We start from the raw sequence: 24,273 nt of genomic DNA on the forward strand, positions 1-24,273 counted from the left end.
GCAGTGGATTACGTTTGTTTATGAAGGGAATGCGCCTCTCGATCTACATGCACTATATTGCCAAAAGTATTCACTCACCCATCCAAATAATCGAAATCGGGTGTTCCAATCACTTCCATGGCCACAGGTGTATAAAATCAAGCACCTAGGCATGCAGACTGTTTTTACAAACATTTGTGAAAGAATGGGCTGCTCTCAGGAGCTCAGTGAATTCCAGCGTGGAACTGTGATAGGATGCCACCTGTGCAACAAGTCCAGTCGTGAAATTTCCTCGCTCCTAAATATTCCACAGTCAACTGTCAGCTGTATTATAAGAACGTGGAAGCGTTTGGGAAGGACAGCAACTCAGCCACGAAGTGGTAGGCTACGTAAACTGACGGAGCGGGGTCAGCGGATGCTGAGGCGCATAGTGCGAAGAGGTTGCCAACTTTCTGCAGAGTCAATTGCTACAGACCTCCAAACCTCATGTGGCCTTCAGATTAGCTCAAGGACAGTGCGCAGAGAGCTTCATGGAATGGGTTTCCATGGCTAAGCAGCTGCATCCAAGCCCTACATCACCAAGTGCAATGCAAAGTGGCGGATGCAGTGGTGTAAAGCACGCCGCCACTGGACTCTAGAGCAGTGGAGACGCATTCTCTGGAGTGACGAATCGCGCTTCTCCATCTGGCAATCTGACGGATGAGTCTGGGTTTGACGGTTGCCAGGAGAACGGTACTTGTCTGACTGCATTGTGCCAAGTGTAAAGTTTGGTGGAGGGGGGATTATGGTGTGGGGTTTTTTTTCAGGAGCTGGGCTTGGCCCCTTAGTTCCAATGAAAGAAACTCTGAATGCTTCAGCATACCAAGACATTTTGGACAATTCCATGCTCCCAACTTTGTGGGAACAGTTTGGAGCTGGCCCCTTCCTCTTCCAACATGACTGAAAGCAAGGTCCATAAAGACAAGGATGACAGAGTCTGGTGTGGATGAACTTGACTGGCCTGCACAAAGTCCTGACCTCAACCCAATAGAACACCTTTGGGATGAATTAGAGCAGAGACTAAGAGCCAGGCCTTCTCGTCCAACATCAGTGTGTGACCTCACAAATGCGCTTCTGGAAGAATGATCAAAAATTCCCATAAACACACTCCTAAACCTTGTGGACAGCCTTCCCAGAAGAGCTGAAGCTGTTATAGCTGCAAAGGGTGGACCGACGTCATATTGAACCCTATGGATTAGGAATGGGATGTTACTTAAGTTCATATACGAGTCAAGGCAGATGAGCGAATACTTTTGGCAATATAGTATATATCCATCTATGTTCACACGAATCATTCATGATCCAGCTTCACTTACAGCAGAAGTGAGTATAAGATTTTTTTTTTTTTATGAATCTTTGCGATCACCTTTCCTAATAATGTGCTAGTTAGCAAGTTTAGCGGCTAAACGCGGCTAAAGTAAACAGGCTCGTCTCTCCACAGAGAGAAGGGAAGGGCGGGGTGAGCAGAGCGCATTTGCATTTAAAGCAGCCTGCACCAGAATGAGATGATTTTTTTGTGAGCATAAACCAGCAAAGGACCAGCATAAACCAGCAAAGGACCAGCTTAAACCAGCATCAAAACCTACCTAACCAGCATTCCAGCATCAAAACATACCTACCAGCATATGCTGTTTTTTTCACCAGGGCAGTCCCACATTTAAATGTGGTTGTCACTCCTAAACCTTGCAGTGTGTACGTGGGACAGTGAAGTCTATGCAGTGTTTTATTTTTACATTTGATTATTTAAATATACTCCACAGATATGGAGAATATAAAAAATGTACCCCGTTCTGGTTAGGATTTTTTATGCCAGTTTTGGAGGTTATTTATGATGCTGCTCAAGATTTTTTAAATCAAAATCTGCTAGGTGAGCAATGTTTGAATTGCTTGATAATGTTCAACCAAAGAGGTGAAGGTATGTAAAAATGCTCCCATCTAGGGTTTCAGCTTCCTCTGAATTGCAGTCATATTATTCAAACGTGTGCACACAAGACTCTTTTCCTGAAATATATGGTTATATTGTATTCTTCATAACTGATTTTGAATATGGAAATGACTGTGCAAAGCGAAGTGGTGCGAAAACGTGAACTAAATGCAGTATGTGACCTGGACATCTTTCTGTAAAACTCATTCTGTCTGTACAGCCTGTATACAACTGAGGCCCAATAAATGAAACTTTTTATTTATCCATTCATGAAAGTACAGAAAGACAAAGAGGATGATTTGGTTTTTGGAGTGCAAATCTGTTAACAGTCAGTTCACATAAAATTAACAAATTCGTAAATCCATAAAAATGTATACTCTCCTTGCAAAAACATTCACTAAAGTACAGTACAGGAGGTTTAGAAACACCAAAAACAAAAGCTCAGCATAAACTCAGAAAGCAATGAAATGATAGTTTCTTTTACAATACAAGTAAAATGTGAACCTTGTGCTTTATATTTTTAAGAAATGAAACAGACTTTATCACAAAGAACAGTAACTAAAGAGAATACATGAGTACTACACATCACGTGTAAAATTAGATTACCTCTCTACTCAGATATGCTAATAAAAGCCTTTTTAATATATGAATAAGCAAACATGAAACACTTCTCTAGCATTTTCCATTGTTTTTACATACTGCAAGTAACCTGGATTCATTCAAAGGCAAGAAAACATAGTTGAAACTGTATAAAATTACATGTATTTGGGAAATTCTGATCACAGATCAGCTTCCACTGCCTGTTAACTCCTATTTTGACACTACAAATGATTGTGGGTACCATAAATCCTCAAGGTTTCATATGTAAAGGGAGAGATCCGAAATTTGGAGAATTAAGGGAAAAGACTTTAGAGTGTATTTTTGTAACATCTAAACAAAAATATTCCCAAGAACACTTTCAATAAGTTGCCTTGGAGTAAAATTCCACATTCAAGTCAACTTTAAGTAGCTGTGAGTTATAGCGTGTTATTGAAAGACTGACCATCAGTGAAAACACATGCCTGAAACTGACATGTTCGCTTTCTCATAATGGGTTGTAACAGATGACTTTTTCATTAATGATGTGAAGGAGTGTGATAGTGTTATCTATAATAGTAAATATTAGCTGAAAAAGTTAAAGTAAGAGTGCTTAGTACAGTTTCCCTAAAACATTGCCTTTTCCTGTTAATACTGGCCTTAAAGAAGGTTAAAAGTGAATTATAAAGACTGTTATGCTGACGGAGACCTCTAAACACTTTATAACCATTCAGAACTGCTGTGGTCCCTGAGGCCAGTTTCCACTCATTCACACTGATGTCATTCCGGTTTTTCTGCTGCTTTTCGAGACGTCCCGTCTCGAACGTTCAGTCCATGTAGTCCTTCACGCTGAGCATCGGCTCAACTAGCTGATTGTGGACGTGCATCAGCCCTGTAGGACAGAAGATCCATCAGTATGTTTAGGAAATCCAGCCCAGCCAAAGATATTAAACCCCCAGGAGAGACCAAAGCCCTTAAGACTGAACAGATCGCGTTTCTGAGAAAAGCGCTTGTGATGGACATTCCAGACGGGTTTAGATCTTGAACCTGCCGTCTTTAGACAGATATTGACCTTGAGACGAGCCAACCACTAAACCGAGATGAGATCAGTTAAAACGATGAAAAACTATGAAAAGCAAACAAACAGCTGCTCTATTGGGTTTCTCAAAGGGAAAAGGGATGGCTAAAATTGTGGGGTTGGTAAGATTTTTTAATGTTTTTAAAAGACGTCTTTTAGTTTCACCAAGGCTGCATTTATTTGATGAAAAATACAGTAAAAACAGTAATACTGTAAAATATTATTACAATTTTAAATAACCGTTTTCTATTTTAATGTGTTTTAAAATGTAATTTATTCCTGTGATGCAAAGCTGAATTTTGCATCACCACTCCAGTCTTTAGTGTCACATGAACCCTCAGAAATCATACTAATATGCTGATTTAATGCTGAAGAAGCATTTCTTATAATTATCAATGTTGAAAACAATTATGCTGTGTCTAAACTTTTGAACGGTGGTATATATGAATCCTGAGGGTGTAAAGAATTTCATGAAGTCACAACAGTTAATGTCTCAAACAAATTTACACAGATTTTTACATTTTAAGAGCAAACTGGTAAATCTGAATGAACTTGTTTACCTTTGAATGCTCATTATAATAATAAATAAGTAACTATTTACTCAATTTGCCAGTTCTTTGAGCTTCAAGGAATCTGCTTCCACAGAAGAGTAACTTTCCGTCTACGTGAATTAAAGTTTTGCCCCTCAGGCAGCAGAGTGCTCAGTCACGTACCTTTAAAATACTTCACAGTTTTGACCCTGAGCTCCAGCGTTGCATCTTCATCGCAAACAAAAATGGTTCGTGGGTGCTGCTGGAAGGCAGATACCGTCCACATGTGGTTCACACCCTCCTCGATGGCTTTATATAGGGCAAAGGCCTTATGAGCCCCTGTGATCAGAATCATGACCTGTAAAACAACAAAAAGTTCACATATTCAGGATGGTGGCTTTCATATGTAGTTCTGAAGGTAAACATGTCAAAAAACGGTTTAACTTTAGAGTCAGTCACCAACATTTATTTATATAGATAGATAGATAGTTTTCTATTCAGGGTACAATATGCCTTGGAAATGTTTTGGGAGATGCACACTGTCTGTTATAATAATAATAATAATATGATGATAATAAGGTGATGTCTGGCATCCACAATAACAAAATCAAGTGACCCGAAGGACATTTTACCCAGCATCCTGGCTGTTAAACGTATTCAGGTATGTTTATGTACTTGTTTGTATTTCCAGGACAATCAGTCTCACATTGAGACACATGAGACACATGTTCAATTTAGCGCTATAACAAAGAGAACATTTGTTACTATATAAAAGATAATTATATTTATCAATTGCAGATGTCAAATGCTCCAAACAAAAGTGCGTCTGACTGGAACTAAAGAAAGACACTGATATCACAAAGGATGCTATTGAATTTAAGGACAAAAGACATTGTGTTCATTCTACATTCAGTTTCAGCCACAAACACCCACTTCAGGTACACTCAGATTCATGTAAAGTCTTATATTTGAAAGTATTAAGACTAAGTAAAATGTAGGTAAAATTATATTTTTAATCACTTAGAATATAATTTCTTTCATTTTAGGGTGTTTTAAACTTTGCTACTGATATGACAATCAGTTTATTTTCAGTTTACATTCTGTGCCTCATTAATATATCTAAGTGTGTCTTTTATAGTTTATATGCCAGATATTACAGAATATCTTCTGTCTTTCAGCTGAATGGTCGCCTCCTTATTATGTGAATATTAATGTATTGTTTAATTCACCTCTCTGGCATCCATCACTGTTCCTACTCCAACAGTCAGAGTCATGGTGGGCACTTTGGAAAGATCATTCCCAAAGAATCGAGCATTGGCTACTATCGTGTCCTTGGCCAGGGTCTTCACTCTGGTCCTGGACACAAGACTGGAGCCGGGCTCATTAAAGGCGATGTGCCCGTCTGGACCAATGCCTAAAAAACAAGCAATACAAAAAGAAGAAAGATTATTAGGTTGATGTGAGAATATGCAATGATTCTGAATAGTTGTTGGGAACGAAAAAGTAATGCAAATCATTGAACACATGGATCACAGTAAAATGCTAAATGTGCTTATTTATTATAAAACAATGTAAAATGTTCATTTTCTTTTGAAAATTCATTAATTATTGTGTACTGTGTATGTTGTTGTCATATAACTAACAGCCTAAAACCTATATCATTTGGACCAGTTTTGCTATTGCTAACTAAAACTATCAAAAATTGATTGTATTACTTGAAATGCAATTACAGTATAGAGGTCAAAAGTTTACATACACCTTGCTGAATCTGCAAAATGTAGGGATCAGGAAACTGCCCCCTGTTCTTCAGAAAATTTCTTCAGGTCTCACAAATTCTTTGGTTTTTCAGCTTTTTTGTGAATTTGAACCCTTTCCAACAATGACTATGATTTTGAGATCACACTGAGGACAACTGATGGACTCATATGCAACTATTACAGAAGGTTCAAACACTCACTGATGCTTCAGAAGGTAACACAATGCACTGAGAGATGGGTGAAAACTTTTTTTTTAATTTAAAGATTAGGGTAAATTTAACTTATTTTGTCTTCTGGGAAACACATAAGCATCTTCTATAGCTTCTGAAGGGCAGTGCTAAATGAAAAAATATTAAATTTAGGCAAAATAAGAAAAATGTACACATCTTCATTCTGTTCAAAAGTTTACACCCCCGGCTCTCAATGCATTGTGTTTCCTTCTGGAGCATCAGTGAGCGTTTGAACCTTCTGTAATAGTTGCATATGAGTCCCTGAGTTGACCTCAGTGTGAAAAGATGGATCTCAAAATCATACATTCATTGTTGGAAAGGGTTCAAATGAACAAAAATGCTGAAAAAAACAAAGAATTTGTGGGACCTGAAGAATTATTGCAGCAGTTTAACTGTTTAGAGAGCCAGTTTTGTGTGTACAGATTAAGACATGCATCACAAAGCACTATTACTGATGTCTCTTGATTAATCTGTGTCTGAAAAAACAATTTATTGAGATCTGATTTATTGAATGCACCTCCCACAAACAGCTCAATTCCACCAGCCGCAGTAATTTTCTGCTCAAAGGCTTCACACTCGGTCTGCAGGTTGCTGGCATTCCCATCCAGTATATGGGTGTTCTGGGGTTCGATGTCAATGTGCTTAAAGAAGTTATTCCACATGTAGGAGTGATAGCTCTCGGGATGATCCCTGGGCAGACCTGAAGACAAAAAGAAATTTAGAAAGAAATTATGATAGTGCCTTCAATTATTACATTATTTTCTACTTTAACACCATTATAAATACTGCATTCAATTACCGAGAATAATGGGAATTATGAAAAAAGTACTCAAATTCATTATGCATGCTTTTTTGACAAATGTGCAAATGTTTAATAAATATTTTCTGAACTAGACTAGAAAGGGATGAGGGTGGATGGCCAAAGCGTAAACGCTTTATAACATTGTTTTATACGTTATCCATGCATTATTTTATGCCGACCTGCTGCGTCGGCAGCTCTCGTTTTGCAGTATTTTGAGAGTTTGTGGAGATCTTGCATGCTCAGCACTTCTCGTGAGAAATGATCTGTGCAGTCACACTCACCCACATACTCGTCCATGTTAAAAGTCTTCACGTATTTAAAGGACAGGTCTCCATTCTTGTGATATTCGATCAGCTTCCTATAGCAGCCGAGGGGTGTGCTACCTGCAAATATTCAGATTATATAAAAATAGATATACTTGTTTAATAATCATAAACTTCCTGATGTATTGAATTTCCAGGATCTGATATATTTCTGAGAGAAACCGGATATTCAACAACAAAAAAACTGGATTGGCATTTTTTAACTGTTTGGGAACTTTTAGTTTACCTGTTGGAAGTCCTAAAGTGAAGTAGCGGTCAGCACTGGGTTTGAACTGGATGATCCGGTTGCGGATGTACTTTGCAGCCCATTCGCTGGCCAGATCATAGTCGTCCAGAATCACAAGTCTCATGACTTCTCACTGATAACAGGTCACTGCAAACCTTAAGACTCTAAAAATAAAGACAGATCAATACTTTATTGAACAACACTGAGCATTTCACATGATCAAGCAAAGCTCAGTACAGTGAGGAGCAAAACAACTAAGATGCACATTTATTTTAATAAATATGATCGAATACCATGCACAGTATATAATCAGCATGGCAATACAGACCATTTCGCTAGATGTAAACAACACTGGTCCAGAAGCGCTTCCTGTTTTTTTTATTTATTTATTTCATATCACATATACAAATATATCTTAAAGGTGCTAATGTAACATTTTCATCCAGTCAAATGTTATGTTGGTTGCATTTTTTGTGATATTTGTGTAAAGTAAAAAAAAAAAAAAAAAAAGAAACACGAGGTGCATCGGGACCAGTATGTTTACATCTAGCGAAATGGTCTATATAATCATGATATTGCATATGTTTGCTTTGAACTTGTATTATTGACTTAAATTCTCTAGCTTTATTTACACCCAGCTGCGACTTTATGTGTCGTTAGATGTCGAATAACGGTTATGGATATATAATGGGTAATACATTTTTTTACTTACAGTAATAAAACGCAGGATCTCAGCCACAACGGGGTGAATGGATACAAGTTTTCTTTGAAAACACTGATCATATGATCGAGTTCCGGTCATGTGCGCTGACGACACACTTCCGGGTTGTAAGCACTGCCCATGTATGGAGACCGACAAGGCTCTTTCTGTAATAAGAAATAAGCAATGTGCAGTATGAATGAAATGATGTTATGTAGAATATCGTTTAAATTCGAAAATACGCGAATTATGAAACATTAGTATTTCATTTTGCACTGACACAGTTGTTTAATAAAAGAAACTTTAGTGATTAATCAAAATGTATGTTATACTGACATGACAAACTGTGCATTTGTAGGCAAAATAACAATAGTGCAAATATCTATCTATCTATCTATCTATCTATCTATCTATCTATCTATCTATCTTTTGTTGTTATGTTGTGCGTAGTGCAATTATAATTTTGTCCAATTTTCTCTCTAGTTGTTTAATTTCCTTTTCTTTCTACCATGCCTGACCTTGCAGGAGGACCTCAGGGAGGCAGACGGCTATGAGAGAGAGCAACAGAAGGCGTCGGATTGAGGGATGATAGCGTGCAGAAGTCTGATTCATTTTAGCGAATCGGTTCGTTCGGACAGTTCATTTCAAGCGGTTCAAAAACTGATTTGTTTCAGACGCCACTTCGACGTGTTTACAGAATTGGAGCGGGGGTTTTTTCCCCCTCGTCGTCCTTATATGTGGTTAAGTAAATTTTTAAATATGTTAGCGTGACAGAATTGTTGTATATATTAGGGTACATTGCTAACATATTGACAGGACCAAAAACTGGAGTTTTAAAGCCACACCCAACAAGCTGTCACAGTTTGTCAAATGACTACCCTGGTGAAAAAAACAGCATGTGCTGGTAGGTATGTTTTGATGCTGAGATGCTGGTTAGGTAGGTTTTGATGCTGGTTTAAGCTGGTCCTTTGCTGGTTTATGCTGGTCCTTAGCTGGTTTATGCTGGTCCTTTGCTGGTTCATGCTGGTCCTTGACCAGCAACATGACCAGCAAAAACCAGCAAAGGACCAGCTTAAACCAGCATCAAAACCTACCTAACCTACATATGCTGTTTTTTTCACCAGGGTACCTGGAAACCTTTTGGAAAATCTAAATTAACAAATGTGTAGGAGCTACATAGCCAGATTTAAAACACCTTAACAAACCGACCATGTATAGACCATTTCGCTAGATGTAAACAACACTGGTCCAGAAGCGCTTCCTGTGTTTTTTTTTTAATTAATTAATTTATTTTATATCACATATACAAATACATCTTAAAGGTGCTAATGTAACATTTTCATCCAGTCAAATGTTATGTTGGTTGCATTTTTTTGTGATGTTTGTGTAAAGTAAAAAAAAAAAAAAAAAAAGAAACAGGAAGTGCATCGGGACCAGTATGTTTACATCTAGCGAAATGGTCTATAGAAGGTTTGCACATGTCATGGTTTGGTCAGTTACCCGAATGTACCGCCATATTGGAGATACGTAAACAACACCCTGGTGAAAAAAACAGCATATGCTGGAATGTAGGTTTTGATGCTGGTTTAAGCTGGTCCTTTGCTGGTTTTTGCTGGTCATGTTGCTGGTCAAGGACCAGCATGAACCAGCAAAGGACCAGCATAAACCAGCTAAGGACCAGCATAAACCAGCAAAGGACCAGCTTAAACCAGCATCAAAACCTACCTAACCAGCATCCCAGCATCAAAACATACCTACCAGCATATGCTGTTTTTTTCACCAGGGCAGCATGGATTGCACTGAATATGTTGTTCTGCTAATTTATGCTGTCTAAACCACAGATATTTCACATACCTGACCAGAAATGATATGCACAAATATGAATCCTGGTTCAGTTTGGCCACCACAAATGCCTTCTTTCCTCAGACAGTTTTTGCGCTCTTCTCCTTGATTTGTTATAACGTTTGTCAGTATAGTACTCCAAATATTTTTTCCAGTCTGACCAATTAGTACAGTTCAAAACATGACAATAATTCAGTTCAGTGGCATTATGTTTTGTGCTGCCAACATGACTGATTGATGATGTGTTGTGAAAAACACCTGAATATTGTTCTATTGCTGCATTCAAACAACAAATAAATAACCTGAAATCTTCAGACAGGTCAAGCATTTAAGCTATATATGACTTTATATAGTATAACTTTCTTCATGATCTTTAAATGCAAACGTGAACTCAGTAAGTGTTTATGTATATCTGTCTCTTGTTCATCCCAATACTACTTTATAATCAGAATCAGAATTAGCTTTATTCGCCAAGTGTGCGCAAACACACAAGGAATTTGTTGTTTTTTTAAGGTGCTCCTGGTACATACATACATACATACAACATTTAAATAAAATAAAAACTTAAAAATAAATAATAATGTATGAATCTGAAACAGATGAATTATGTACAGATTTGTGCATTATTTTCTCTATATACAGCTATATAAATAAGAGATGTGCATGAGTATTTACATAATAACACTACAGAAAGAGTCAATAATTAGAAATGGAGAAAGAAATACAGAAATGAATTGTAGAACCCAGGTAATGATTCATGTTTATCTGTTTAAACTGGAGATGGCATTTGGAAAAAAGCAGTTTTTTATGTCTAGATGTTTTACTGCTCCGGGATCTGTAGCGTCTGCCTGAGGGGAGAAGTGCAAACAGGTTGTATCCGGGGTGAGAAGGGTCTTGGATGATGTTTCCTGCCCATTTCTTCACTCTGGAGATGTATAGTCCTAAAGGTTGGGCAGGTGCACGCCAATGATTCTTTCTGCTGTTTCCAACAGAACTGATTTACTGATCTGATTTACTGGCTGCCCCAAACCAGACCTTTATATAGGTTATTGGCTTAGAAGCATTTAGTTTAGTGTTTAACAAAAGCTGTTTGTTTATATTTCTGCATCTCAGAATACATACATTTATATAATGGACATTAGGGTTCAGTCTTTAAAATTTTTGCTCATTTTGTTGGTGGTTCCTGAAATTAAAAATAAATTAGGCATATTTGCTCGTGTGATTATCAGAGTGCATTTTTTTTTAGTTTATGAATACATTTTTACTACTTTTGATTGTATTTTCAACTAAGTCACACAAATATTCTCCCAAGATTTACAAATGCGTTGCGAATCGGTTCAACCGAATCAGTTCAAAGAACCTTTCAAAACAGCGATTCATTTGCGAATCGGACCTCGCTGGGAAGGGATGAGGGAGGGGTGGAGTGGCCGAGGAGAGGCTGTCTGCGTTCAGATGGAGGATTAAGCTGGTCCCTATCCTGACAGCATCCAGCACCGACACGCAGCCCAAACATCATCCCACACCTATCCGTCCCGTCTGTATCAGCCGGATCCACCTGCTCCCTTCATCCCGTGCTGGCTCTCCATCGCTGGACCCCACCGGTCCACACCCCCCCGGACCGGACCGGTGTCCTTTCAAACCACGAGGTGGGTGCAGCTGTCTCTGTTGTTCTTCTGTACGTTCATTAACTGGACATGTGTTTGTATGCCAGCAAGGAGTATTTTTACAGCACCAGGGTTGTTATTTTTAGGTTTTAGATTCATTTCTATTGTGCGCTCACTGTTGTTCGGACGGACGGAGAGGAAGATTCAAATCGGATTAAGATTAAACGGGAGAACCAACAAAAGACTGACCATTTTTGCTTTGTTTACTAGATTACCACACACGACTTCTTCTATCTAAAATGAGATGACACGTATGGATTTGGGGGGAAAAAAATCCGTTCAACACATCGGATCGGGAAAACAGTCAGTCTGAGCGGAGTATGTAGGTCATTTTTGGGTTTCGCGTCGGACGTGAATAGAATTCATTTTGTTAGTTGTTCAAAAGGAAACATCCTGTAGTCTGCTTTTTAAGTCTGATTGTCACGATTAAGATCTCGCTGATTAGGCATCATGGTCGTGTATGGAGTGCGTTGTAGTGATTCGTAAACGAAACGTTCTTTTGAATCGGTTCCTTGTAATGAACTGGTCCGAAGCGCATCTAGTTATCAGATACATAGATGTGAATTATGTATGAATTCTGACTTTAATACGTAAAATGCCTATTTTCTTGTTTGTATGTGAGATTTTATGGCTATAATACAAAGTACATCGTCACATTTGTGTTTTTAACTATCAGACTTGAGCTTGAATTAAACAGCACGTTACTTACTGAGATAAACGTCAACGCAAGCAGGTCTGTTACGCTTAATGTAACACTGTTTTAAAACCAATCACTGAATCGTTTTAAATGAACGAACTGTTCAACAGAATCGATTCGCTTAAATGACTCGGACAAGCCTAGCACTCGCGTGTTTACTATTGTTCAGTGAGCGCTGGCTATTTTGGAGACGCGCTCTTGACGCGGCGCTGCTTTTGCACGCACTGTGGCTTTTGCGTTGCGTTTGGACTATATTTGGCTCAGACTGCACATATGCTGTGTTTGTAAACTAAGGTTTACTCTGGAGTTGTAAATCTCGTAGACCATGTGGTTGTGTCTTACAGTGGGAGAACTGAGGGAGCACTGCTGTGTTTCTGAATGAGTGAGGTGTGGCATATGCACCCTCTTTCTCTCCCTTGCCTTCTCTGTTTTTTTTTTTTTTTTTGTTTTTGTTTAATTTTTTGGGGCGCTTGGGCACTGCACTAGACTTTGTGCTCGATTCCTGCTACATATAAACACATTGAGCTTTATTTTAAGTGTTTGCATGGGGAGTAGATTGTAATTATGTGCACTGACGACCATGTGCGCATGCACACCACAGCCAAATGTACTAGACAGATGATCTCAATATGCCAGTAGGAAGTGTGGAGAATAAGGAACATGATTATTTAGTGGTGTGTGATGTTCTGTACATGCTGATTTTGGAGACAACAGAAGTGAAACAGGCTAGGGAATGAATAAAACCAAGAAATAATTTTAGATTAATGTTTTAAACTTTATCATACATGTTACAGAAAGCTGTAAATCAAATAGATTGTACATTTATCCTAAGAACAATCTGGTAAAATACTTTTTGAAGCAATAACTCAAAGTGATCAAAAAATTGTGCAATATAAAACTAATAATCTATCATTTGCCAATTAAATGGGATTTAAAAAAAAAAAGTTTAAAAAACAGCGACTTGTCTAAAAAAGGAAATACCACTGTTTATCCTCAAGAGCTCATAGTCGAAAGTCTCACATGTTTTGTTATGCAAATTGAATTGGGATTTTTGCTTCCTGAACCTGACTGTTGTGTTCTATTACGGATACTGTCTGACATCTCAAGAATTAACTTGTTGGAAATGTGTGTGATTGGATTAGAGAAGTCTTCTGCTAGATGTGTGTGTGTGTGTATGTGTGTGTCTACATGGGTATTCTCAGCATTTTGTGTGGCTTTAGGCTCAGCTGATGACTCAGTGGTGAATGGAGAACATATGATGTAGTTCCAGCGCAGAGAAACGGCCTGCTGTACTTACACATCAGGAAATACAGGAAGCTCCTGTGACCCAAATTCACTCTTACTTCATGACACACACACACATAATAACATGCACAGGTTTTTCTACCTATGATTTGCTTCTTTTATGGCCTCTGGCCTTCTCTTGTCAACATAATTGGATCATTTGTGTCTAAATGAACCTCTTTGCTTAATTGAACAGCTAATCTGAATCACTTTTTGTAAAGTAGATGTTTATTGTGAGTTTAAAAATCTTGTTTTGAAATGGTTAATGGCCTCTTAGTTGTTTAGGTATCAAAATATGCTATTATATTTTTAGATTATTTATATTGTTCACACAGTACCAGTCAAAAGTTTTTGACTAGTCAGAGTCAAAAACCAGTCTTTTGCTTACCAGACCTGCATGTATTTGATCCAAAGTACAGCAAAAACAGTAAAAATTCTAAATATTTTTACTATTTAAAATAACTGTTTTCTATTTGAATATATTTTAAATGTAATTTATTCCTGTGATTTCAAAGCTGATTTTTTAGCATCATTACTCCAGTCACATGATCCTTCAGAAATCATTCTAATATTCTAATTTGCTGCTCAAAAACATTTATTATTATTATTATTATGTTGAAAACAGCTGAGTAAAAAATTGTTTAGGTTTCTTTGATGAATAGAAAGTTCAGAAGAACAGCATTTATCTGAAATAGAAATCTTTTGAAACATTATAAATGTGTTTATCATCACTTTTGATCAATTCAAAACATCCTTTCCAAAAAATCTTTAGATCTTTCTATTCATCAAAGAATCCTAAGAAAATGACTCATCTGTTTTAAAAATTGATAATAATAATAATAATAATAATAATAATAATAATAATAATAATAAATGTTTCAATAGCAAATAAAAACAGCAAAAACAGCATATTAGAATAATTTGATTTGAAACAGCATATTAGATGATTTCTGAAGGATCATGTGACACTGAAGACTGGAGTAATGATGCTAAAAATTTAACTTTGATCACAAGAACAAATTACATTAAAAATATATTTAAATAGAAAGCAGTTAATAAAAAAATTGTAAAAATATTTCACAATATTACTGCTTTTGCTGTATTTTGGATCAAACAAATGCAAGCTTGGTCAGCAGAAGAGAATTCTTCAAAAAAACAAAAATCTTACTGTTCAAAAACTTTTGACTGGTAGTGTATATTAATATCGTAATTGTTTTGAATTAGTTTTTTTAAATTTTACATTTATTAAAAATTTTAGTTAGTAGTTTTGTTGTGTTGTTGTTGTCATTTTATTATTTATTTATTTATTTTTATTATTTGTTTTTACAGCTCTAGTCAATCAAGTTACTAAAGGAAAATGTTGAAATGTTGTTTTGGCAATTAGCTGAAATAAGCTATCTGATTTTTTTTTGTATATATATATATATATATATATATAGTATTTAGTTTAATTGTATAATTTAAAGAGAGTGACCTTTTTTATTCTAGAGAGTGTACATCCTGCCAAACTAGTTTTTTCCCCTATAAGTTAATTTTGTGAATGTTTAGCACAAGCTTTGAGACACGGACTAAAAGCACCCTGACTTTCTGTGTATTTTTTAAATATTCAGGGATTTCAGTCTCAACTTGTCATGTCCCAAGACACCAACCCTCAGAAGTCTCTACATTCTCTAATTACCAGATGCGAGTCATTAATATGTGCACATGCCGAATATTAATCTCCAAATGGTGGCTGGATTTACCCGCATGCTGGGAACCGAAAGCCCTCGGTCGCCGTCGCCGATGGAATTGAATTGAGAGGTTGCACAAAAGGTTCTTTCTTTTATTATGCTAATGGACGGCTCTGACAGGCAGAACGGGGAAGAGAAGAGCGATTTAATTAGTGCTAAAGAGGAAACGTGGAATCATTTTCAACACACACACAACAAACTGCTGACTGGAGCAGACAAAGCAAAGGAAACGCCATTATACTAAGACTCAACCATTTATTTGGCTGTTAGTTAATGGGTATTGGATGAAACAAATCTGACCTAGTTACAGACCGAAGCTGTGAACCGCAACACGTCTGCTGCATTTCTTTAGTCCTCAAGTGGTGCAGTGCCAACCCGGGACTGAACCCTCGTTTTAAGAGCATATGCCACATTTTATCGTGTTATTCAGGAATGTGATGCAGCCAATAGAACTGGATGCGATGCACTGCAATTGACGTGCATTTGTGCAATTTGAAATGTTAGAAATCTCAGTGGAATCTCTAAAATTCAGTGGTATTTAGACCTGCAGGGCATACGGTTAATAGCTTCTTTCTTTGAGTCTCTCACTGTGTAGAACTGCTCATGCACGAACCTACTATTGAGAAGCAGTCAAGTATTATATCAATATGGCCTTCTTAAAGTCTTTTTTCTTTCTAAATAAGAACTGATTTCTGAAGTGCGTCTAAATAATGATTAAATATTAGGGTTAAATGTTAAGAATAGTCATTTGCTTACCTTCTTGTTCCAAACCCATAATATTTTTTTTCTGTGAACTGATGTTTTATGTACTATGAAAGACTTTTACAACCATACTCTGACAATCTCCAAAAATGACAAATAAACCATAAAACTTTAAGTTTACATTTTCAGAACAGACTTAAAGTTGCACACATGTTTGTTTTCAGGGTCATTCCACGAAATCTGTGCATTTTCCACTTGGAAAAATAAAATAACTTTAATCAATATTTTTTAAATAAAAAATGAAGACACCTTAAAATAACAAGAAATTGTATTGTGCCATCTCAGGCTATGTCATTTATTATTTGATGGCTATTTTTCTACCTCATGTTTAGATATTTTTGTCAACCCTGTTACTGACACAAGCGTTCCTAGATACTATAGTTTAATTAGAACTCATGTGCCACTGAATGTTATAGGCATTAGCTCAATAATATACAGAGTGTGACCTTTAAAATGTTTGAATTTTACACAGACAATTTTTAATACAGGGTCAAATCTAATCAATGTCATTCCTGTTACCCACGTCAAAACCCGTTACTCTAAAAGTAACAGGTAGACAATAACAGGTTTGACAATTTCAAACAAATTTACTAATTGGTAGCTAACAGTCAAGTTCACAAAAGCACATTGCATACTTTAAAAGGATTTTACTTGTGGATATTGATTAAGATAAATGTAAGAAATAATTGTTTACATTTACATTTTAAAAATGGTAACAGGATTGACATTGTATGATGGCCCCCCCTTAGTCGAGTCCCAAATTCTGAGTATGGGTCACCATACTTGGCCTCACATCACATCCTTTCCTTTCCTTTTTTCCTTTAAAAATAGACCATTATTGAGAAGTGAGAGAAACATGCTTATATTTTAAGTGTTGGAATCCTGTTTTAGAGATGATGTAACCTCCTAGAAGTGATGTCACTTGAATGTACGTTATTTTACAAGTTTTTTTTTTTTTTTGACAAGGGTAACAGGGCTTACATGAATTCGGGGGACACCAGTAAAATAATTTAGATTTTAGAGAGAAAATGCATACTTATGCCAAAAATATTGCTTAACAATGAGACTACATTTGGAACATTTGATTTTTATATCATTTTCCAAATTGAAAGTCCTGCTGCAAAAGAAAAATAATAGTGAGTGACAAGCCAAAAACCTTACCCTTACCAGCATAAATGCTATTTGAATTATTTAAAATAATATTTAATTGACCTTTTTATGTAATATTGGTGAAAGCATGCATAGTGTTTTTATGTGTTTAAATTGCACATTTATTTGTTGTTATATTAAATCTATGTTTGATTATTTCTTAGGGATGCAAAGGCACAAATACATTTTCATTGAAAAATACCCTTTTAAAACTATCATTTTGTATCACTAAAGATTTTATTTTATATTGATTAATGCTGGGTGGTTTGACCAAAAATCTGTATGTGTATTTTTTAGGATTCTGACAGTTGCCTGACTGTGACTTTATATGAATCAGAATGCATGAAACAGTTGCAGACTGCGTTTTAATCACAATCCAAACAAACATGCTACATATAGCATAAGCATTTTTTGATGTAAATTAGATCATTTCAACATTTAAAGCAAAAACAGAATGGTCTGACCTTAGCTTTGTGTTTTCACAATGCGTCATCAGTCATATTGGCGACACTGAATGTAAACAATGGCACTGAACCGAATGAAACTCACATATTTTGCTGATTATTGCTGCTAATTTAGTCAATTATTGTCATGTTTTGGGCTGTAATCGGTCGAACCGGGAAAAACATTTGGAGTACTGTAGACTGCCAAAAGTTATAACAAATCAAGGAAAACAGTGCAAAAAAAAACTGTCTGAGGAACAAAACACATTTTTTGGCCAAACTGAACCAGGATTTCCAGGGAAGAATCTTGACAACATTCATGTTTGTTCTTATCATTTCTGGTCAGGAAGGTGAAATATTAGGCTAATATCTTAATTACCACTGCTCGTACATATCTTTACCACCTATTAACTTTAGTTTGTCAAAATATTGTACCCTTTCCTGAGTATCAAGTCCTTCTCCATATGATTTAGCAGCTTCCACACATTTCTTTCATGGTTTAGACAGCATAAATTAGCAGAACAATGTATTCAATAGTACATTAACCATGCAATCCATGCCTCTGTTTACATCCGAGTATCTCTAGGGTTGGGTATCGTTTGGGGTTTTTTCGATACCGGTGCTAAATCGATACTTTTAAAACGGTACCGGTGCCAAAACGGTGCCTGAACCGATACTTTTAAAAAGCCACAAAGTGGTGGATGACACAAGAATATATTTTTATTGGACAAAAAAGTTCTTTAAATTGAACAATGTATTAAAAGTAAAAAAAAAAAAAAAAAAAAAAAAGAAGAAGAAGTAGTACTATACATTATTAAGTCAATGCAAAACGCAACAACAATAAAACCTAAGCCACCTAACCCAACTACAATAATTTAACAGCTTAAAATTTCAGAAATTCTTTTGCAGAAATATGACTATATGTGATGAGATCTGGGAAAACCCGTCGGATGTCGCGGTGGGACGTTTTCAGGAAATTCGTTTTTCATTAAATTATTATTCTATAACATCTTGTCTATCATCTCTGAAAATATCTCTTCGAAATTCACTTGTTTAGTGCAGAAAAATAGACATTTATTGCAGCAAGCAGAAATGACTGTCTTTCTCCTATGTTAAGAACGCGCTGCAGAGGTGCTTTCCCTTAACTCCACAAAAACAGTTAACCTATCAAAATAAACCACCTAACATATTTAGTAAAGGCGTATCAGTTCACATTCTCCACCAGTCCTGTGTAAAGTACGGCAAGCAAAGTTATTTATTTATTTTTTATGTATTTATTTATTTTAACATCGTGAGATGGCGGAGCACAACAACGCCGTCTAAAGTACTGCAGCTGCTCACTTAACCGATCTTACTCGTCTCAGTCTGCCCAGTTTTGGTGATGTCAGTGCCCTAAATGATGTTACGGGCTATTTCACATCCAGAGATGAAGGATCGGATGATGAAGTTACTAAAGAGGAGTCCGATGACAGTCTGTTTTATCACAGTGCACGAACAGTTGCGCTGCGCTCGCTTTTACTACAAGGTAGGCTGCATTATTTACTAAACATAAAATGGGTGATCAACGGAAAACAAACGTTGTCTGTTTGTCTAATGATGCAGTAGCGCTCCTAACTTGACAGACAGCTCTCGTTAAACCCGTAAAGTGAAAGTGAAAGCCGTCTCACTTTAAAGCCGTTTTTCTCAAAATCCCATTCCTAAAAATCATCGCTATCGGCCAACCTAAGATAGCCATAACGCAGGTTATGTAAAAAATAAAAGTTTTGGAAAGGGACCTATACTCAGCTTTCATATGGTGTCAAAACCTAAAAAAGGTAAAATTTCACCATGTGTTGGGTTTTCCTAGATCGCATCACATATTTTCCGTCTCTGGCAAAATACGACACCTCTCCAGCTGATGTCTGCAAACTGTCAAACACGGTGCATTCCTCTGCTTTCAACTTTATTCCACATACCATCAAATGTTTCATTAGGTTTGACGCGTTTTCCCCTTCACACGCAACTGCTGTAAAACATTTGCTGCACGTCGCAGTGTCTGAATCCTTTCTCGTGAAATATAGCCACACTTCAGAATGTTTAGTTTTTGTAATTTTAAGTTAGACGCGTTTAACGTAGCTTGCTAAGCTAACGGCAAACCACCTGCTGCAGTCAGAGCAAGTGTAACGATAGTTGCAGCATTCATGCGCTTCTCGGATGGTCTCATTTCCAGACGATTTGTGCTTTTAATTCGAAATGTGAAAATGGATAGTAACTACAAAGATGTCTTGGATTTCTATCATCAAAGCTTTCCGACGTTCACGTGAGTTTTCTCATTCAGTAAATACATTTTCTGATCATTCCGACACCCCATGAATGCAGTATTCAAATTTAACTAGCGATCATGCATGTTGATGAATCAATGCTTCTACATCCGTGTCATAGCACCAGAAGACAAATATTTCAATCGACAGTTCAGGCATTTAAGTGGCACCGAAATGAGGCACCGAAATTCGCGTTCTGATTCGGTCCGGTACATACCGGTCACATGGGTACCGGTGCCGTATTGGCACCGGGTTTCGGTACCCAACCCTAAGTATCTCCAATATGGTCGCGCATCTGGGTAACTGACCGAATCGTGACGTAAGTGCAAACCCTCTATATGCATTATACATAGCTAAGACGAAACGAAAATACCATCTAAACCTTTCTGAATATGGTCAGTTTCCCTCAGAGATACATTCATATAAACCTCATCCCCAGTTCATTATGTAGAATTTTCTTCTTATATTGGTCGTGAACAGTGATCTGATCTGCCTGCTACAGTATTCTCTCCTCTTTTTGTCTGTTTTCAGCGTCTTTGGCTTCTGTTAATGGCCGTTTACAGTTGTTATTGTTGTTTTTGCAGTTCTATTTTTTTGGATTGGACTGTTATTGTTTGCTCTATGCATTTCCAGTCAGCACATTACCTACCTTCAACACTGAAATGTGGTTGGAATAAGGTCAGTTTTTGTTTCAGTCCTGAAAAAGCAAATAATAGTAAGTGTTTGCAAAGGTTAACAAAATACAAGACATAAAAGACATTGGAAACAATGTGTCAATGTCAACACTAATTTAATTTACAGAATCTAAATGAGTAATATATACACAAAACGAAACACTTAGGTTGAATCTTGATCAGTGACATTGTGAATAAATGTTGAAATGTCATTCAGGTTCTTTGCATGGTAAACAGCGGTTTGTTAAATTTCTTAAATTAGATGAGGGTGAGTAAATGACGTCAGAATTTTTATTTTCGTTAAATACTGTAATATTAAACCCAGACACAATAGACGCAAGTTTAGCTCTTGCTGAGCCCCTCCCTTTGTTGGCTGCTGTGGTGCGGCCCATCTTGGCCCAGTCTTGCCTTGTCTCTTACTTTCCTTGTTCTCAGTTCAAATTGGATTTGAACATTCAGTGGCAGAGCCCACAGAATCATCCTCCTGATTCCATGCAATCCCTCAATCCTGCTGAAAGAGAGCGAGGTGGTTGGGGGAGGGGAGAGACGGGGCTGTGTCAGCTGAGGAGAAGATGGGTGAAAGTAAGGACAAATGCAATGAAAGGGTGTCCAGATGGACAGAGTGTTCTGCATTCTGATGCAGTTGCAATGTGTTCGGGGTGGTTGCTTAGGGGTTACTAGGTAGTTGCGAATGCAGAATTTATGCACTTTTTTCCCCATACTCAATGCAAAAATACAATTAAAGTTTCAAAAAATGCAATAGAGAGCTGCAGGGATAATGTATTTTTATAGGCCATGGAAACCAGTTAGCATTTTAGCATTTCTAGCTTCTTCATGCCCAAGGCAATGTTTTTGTCGAAAGGATTTTAGTTTTAGTCTAACTTAAATAAGGCCTGTGATAAACACAAGCTCAAGATATTTTCACAGTTCAGCCTATGCTTAACTTCAGTTGTTCTTTTGAAAAGTTTAACATGAATAAAACATGTAAGAATCATACATTTCTGTTGTTCACATCTTATTTTCTGCAATAATCCATTGGATTATACTAACGTATGGGTTGGCTTACAACAGTATATCATCACTGCAGCACTCTATTGCATATTCAACTAGCCACATGACTACGTATCATTCATATCTGTGAAAAAATGGTTTTTCGTGTGTGAAAAGGCTACGTCTCGTTTTGTTCATGTTTGTTTCTGGACATTTGCAGCCCTTTTCCTTCGACTGCTGTAGGAGCAGTTTAATGAGAGCTGTAAATGTCAGAGTCACAAGCAAACATCCATTTCTGTCCCAGTCAGATAGGATTGGAGACAAACTCTCCGTTTCGCAGACACGATCGCTATTGATTCCCCGGGGTGTGTTTGTGTCTGAGCAGTCCAGTGATCACGAAGACACTGATACGGTTTCCACATTTTCACCAGTTTATTCTCAGAGGGCAAAGAGATGCTGTTTTTATGGGCCGACTGAAAATTACAGTCTTACGCTATTCGATGAGCATAAAAATAGCGTATTTTTGGAGAGCCAGGGGGTTGATGCAATTCTTGCGACACGGGTCGAGCAGCACAGGTCAGACTTATACCCGGGCCTGTTTATTTGCCCGTTCCTCATTGACTGCTTGTTGATGAATTTGTTGCTGAGCAGGAATTCTGCTGTATTGCGGCAAGGTGCTGCGTCGCACCGCTCAGCTGTTCCTCACAGTCCGTCTGTTTATTTTCTGTAGTTTTCCCAAGTTTCATATCCATTTCAACTTTTTCCAAATCATCTTCATCCCCTAATGCACACTTTTCACTGAAACAACCTTTTTTTATTCTTTTATCTCTTGCTTTTTATGTCTGTATGTTCTTTACTTTTTCTTCTGTCCACTCGGAAAACCACAGAAGTTGTGCAGGAGATGGTCTCATTTATGTTTTATGGGAGCTTCTGTTGTTTCTCCTAAAGGTCAAGATGAAATCAAAATTGTTCCTGGTCTTATTGTTAATTATTTATTATTCTGAATACATAAAATGTCTTCATAATGTTAAATGTTGTAACTTTGTCTTCTTTAGAAATTACTTTTAATTCATGGAGATGTCACTTAGGCTGTCAGAGCAATTTTAGCAAACTTATATTTCTTCTTAAATCAAGTCCTTACAATGTTTCTCATATATCTAGTTTCAGAAAATAGGTTGCACATGGCCATTTACATTACTTTAAGTGAAATAAAAGCATGTAGTCAGTTATTATTGTTATTTATTTATTTATTTTTTTTTGGTAAAGATCTATTTTTTGGCATTTTTTGCAACAGGACAGATCAGACGTGACAGGAAGTAAGGTGGGAGAGGGAAATGTCCTCGAGCCAGGATTCGAACTCGGGACGCCCGGAGCACAACGGCGCTGTATGTCGGCACGCTGCCCACACGGCTATCGGCACAGACTATTATCATTTTATTTTAATATAACTAAACTAAAAATAGTGGTTCAATTAAAAGTAATTTTGAAAAAGGTTTTAAAACAAAAAACAAAAATTAAAACAAAAAACAACACGAAATGAAATGAAAACAATTTTTGATAAAACAAAACGAAAAATTATAATAATCTTGAACAAGAAAAATTTTAAGCAGTTATTATAACTAATATTAATAGAAATATTTGAGTTCATATCTCTGAATTTGATTAACTTGCTTTGACTTTTAACACTGTAAAAACAAGTATGTTGTGAAAATACAACTTCAGTTTTTTACTTCTTAATTTTTTGTTTAATTCAATGTGTTTCTTGCCATTTTTTCTTTGTAATTATTTGTGAAAATTTACTAGTAGTTTCTGAGTGAAAAGTGTTTCAAAGCCATTTTTTTCAATGTTGGCAAATTTGATTCATTGTTGAGGTCTCTCCTGAAACTATTTTGCATTACACTTTATATTAAGTGACCTTAACTACTATGTACAGTTAAGGTTCAAAAGTTTACATACACCTTTGCAGAATATGCAAAATGTTAATTATTTTACCAAAAAAACGTGGGATCATACAAAATGCATGTTATTTTTTATTTAGTACTCACCTGAATAAGATATTTCACATAAAAGACATTAACATATCGTCCACAAGAGAAAATAATAGTTGAATTGATAAAAATATCCCTCTTAATACTGTGTTATTACCTGAATGATCCACAGTTGTGTTTTTTTTTTTTTTTGTTTAGTAATAGTTGTTCATGAGTGCCTTGATTGTCCTGAACAGTTAAACTGCCCACTGTTCTTCAGAAAAATCTTTCAGGTCCCACAAATACTTTGTATTTTTAGCAATTAAGAAAAATGTACAAATCTTCATTCTGTTCAAAAGTTTACATGCTCTGGCTCCTAATGCATAATTTTTCCTTCTGGAGAATCAGTGAGTGTTTGAACCTTCTCTAATAGTTGCATATGAGTCCCTCAGTATGAAAAGATGGATCTCAAAATCATACAATCATTTTGTATGAACCCTCTTATTTTGGTAATATAATTAACATTTTGCAGATTCTGCAAGGTGTATGAAAACTTTTGACCTCAACTGTACATACATCACAAAATAAGTACCATGCATATTTTGTG

The 24,273-nt window shown here is 36.6% G+C and overlaps 2 protein-coding genes across 2 annotated transcripts in view; one reads left to right on the top strand and one right to left on the bottom strand.

Annotated features, from left to right (window-relative positions):
- Positions 1 to 2,184: 2,184 nt before the first annotated feature.
- gnpda2 (glucosamine-6-phosphate deaminase 2) lies at positions 2,185 to 8,316 on the bottom strand. Its single transcript, XM_051127395.1, has 7 exons — positions 8,177 to 8,316; positions 7,465 to 7,628; positions 7,197 to 7,298; positions 6,631 to 6,813; positions 5,356 to 5,540; positions 4,310 to 4,484; positions 2,185 to 3,410 (listed from the first exon to the last, which is right to left on the bottom strand). The coding sequence occupies exons 2-7, from the start codon at positions 7,586 to 7,588 to the stop codon at positions 3,346 to 3,348; spliced, it is 834 nt and encodes a 277-aa protein (XP_050983352.1). The 5' UTR covers positions 7,589 to 7,628; positions 8,177 to 8,316; the 3' UTR covers positions 2,185 to 3,345.
- A 3,107-nt stretch (positions 8,317 to 11,423) lies between these two features.
- Positions 11,424 to 24,273, top strand: part of frmpd1b (FERM and PDZ domain containing 1b) — a 50,804-nt gene continuing 37,954 nt past the window's right edge. Inside the window, 1 exon segment of the mRNA XM_051127398.1 lies at positions 11,424 to 11,652. The gene's annotated coding sequence lies outside the window, so the exon portion shown is untranslated.

Source organism: Labeo rohita, chromosome 14 (genome assembly GCF_022985175.1).
Source record: "Labeo rohita strain BAU-BD-2019 chromosome 14, IGBB_LRoh.1.0, whole genome shotgun sequence".
NCBI classification, from domain to species: Eukaryota; Metazoa; Chordata; class Actinopteri; order Cypriniformes; family Cyprinidae; genus Labeo; species Labeo rohita.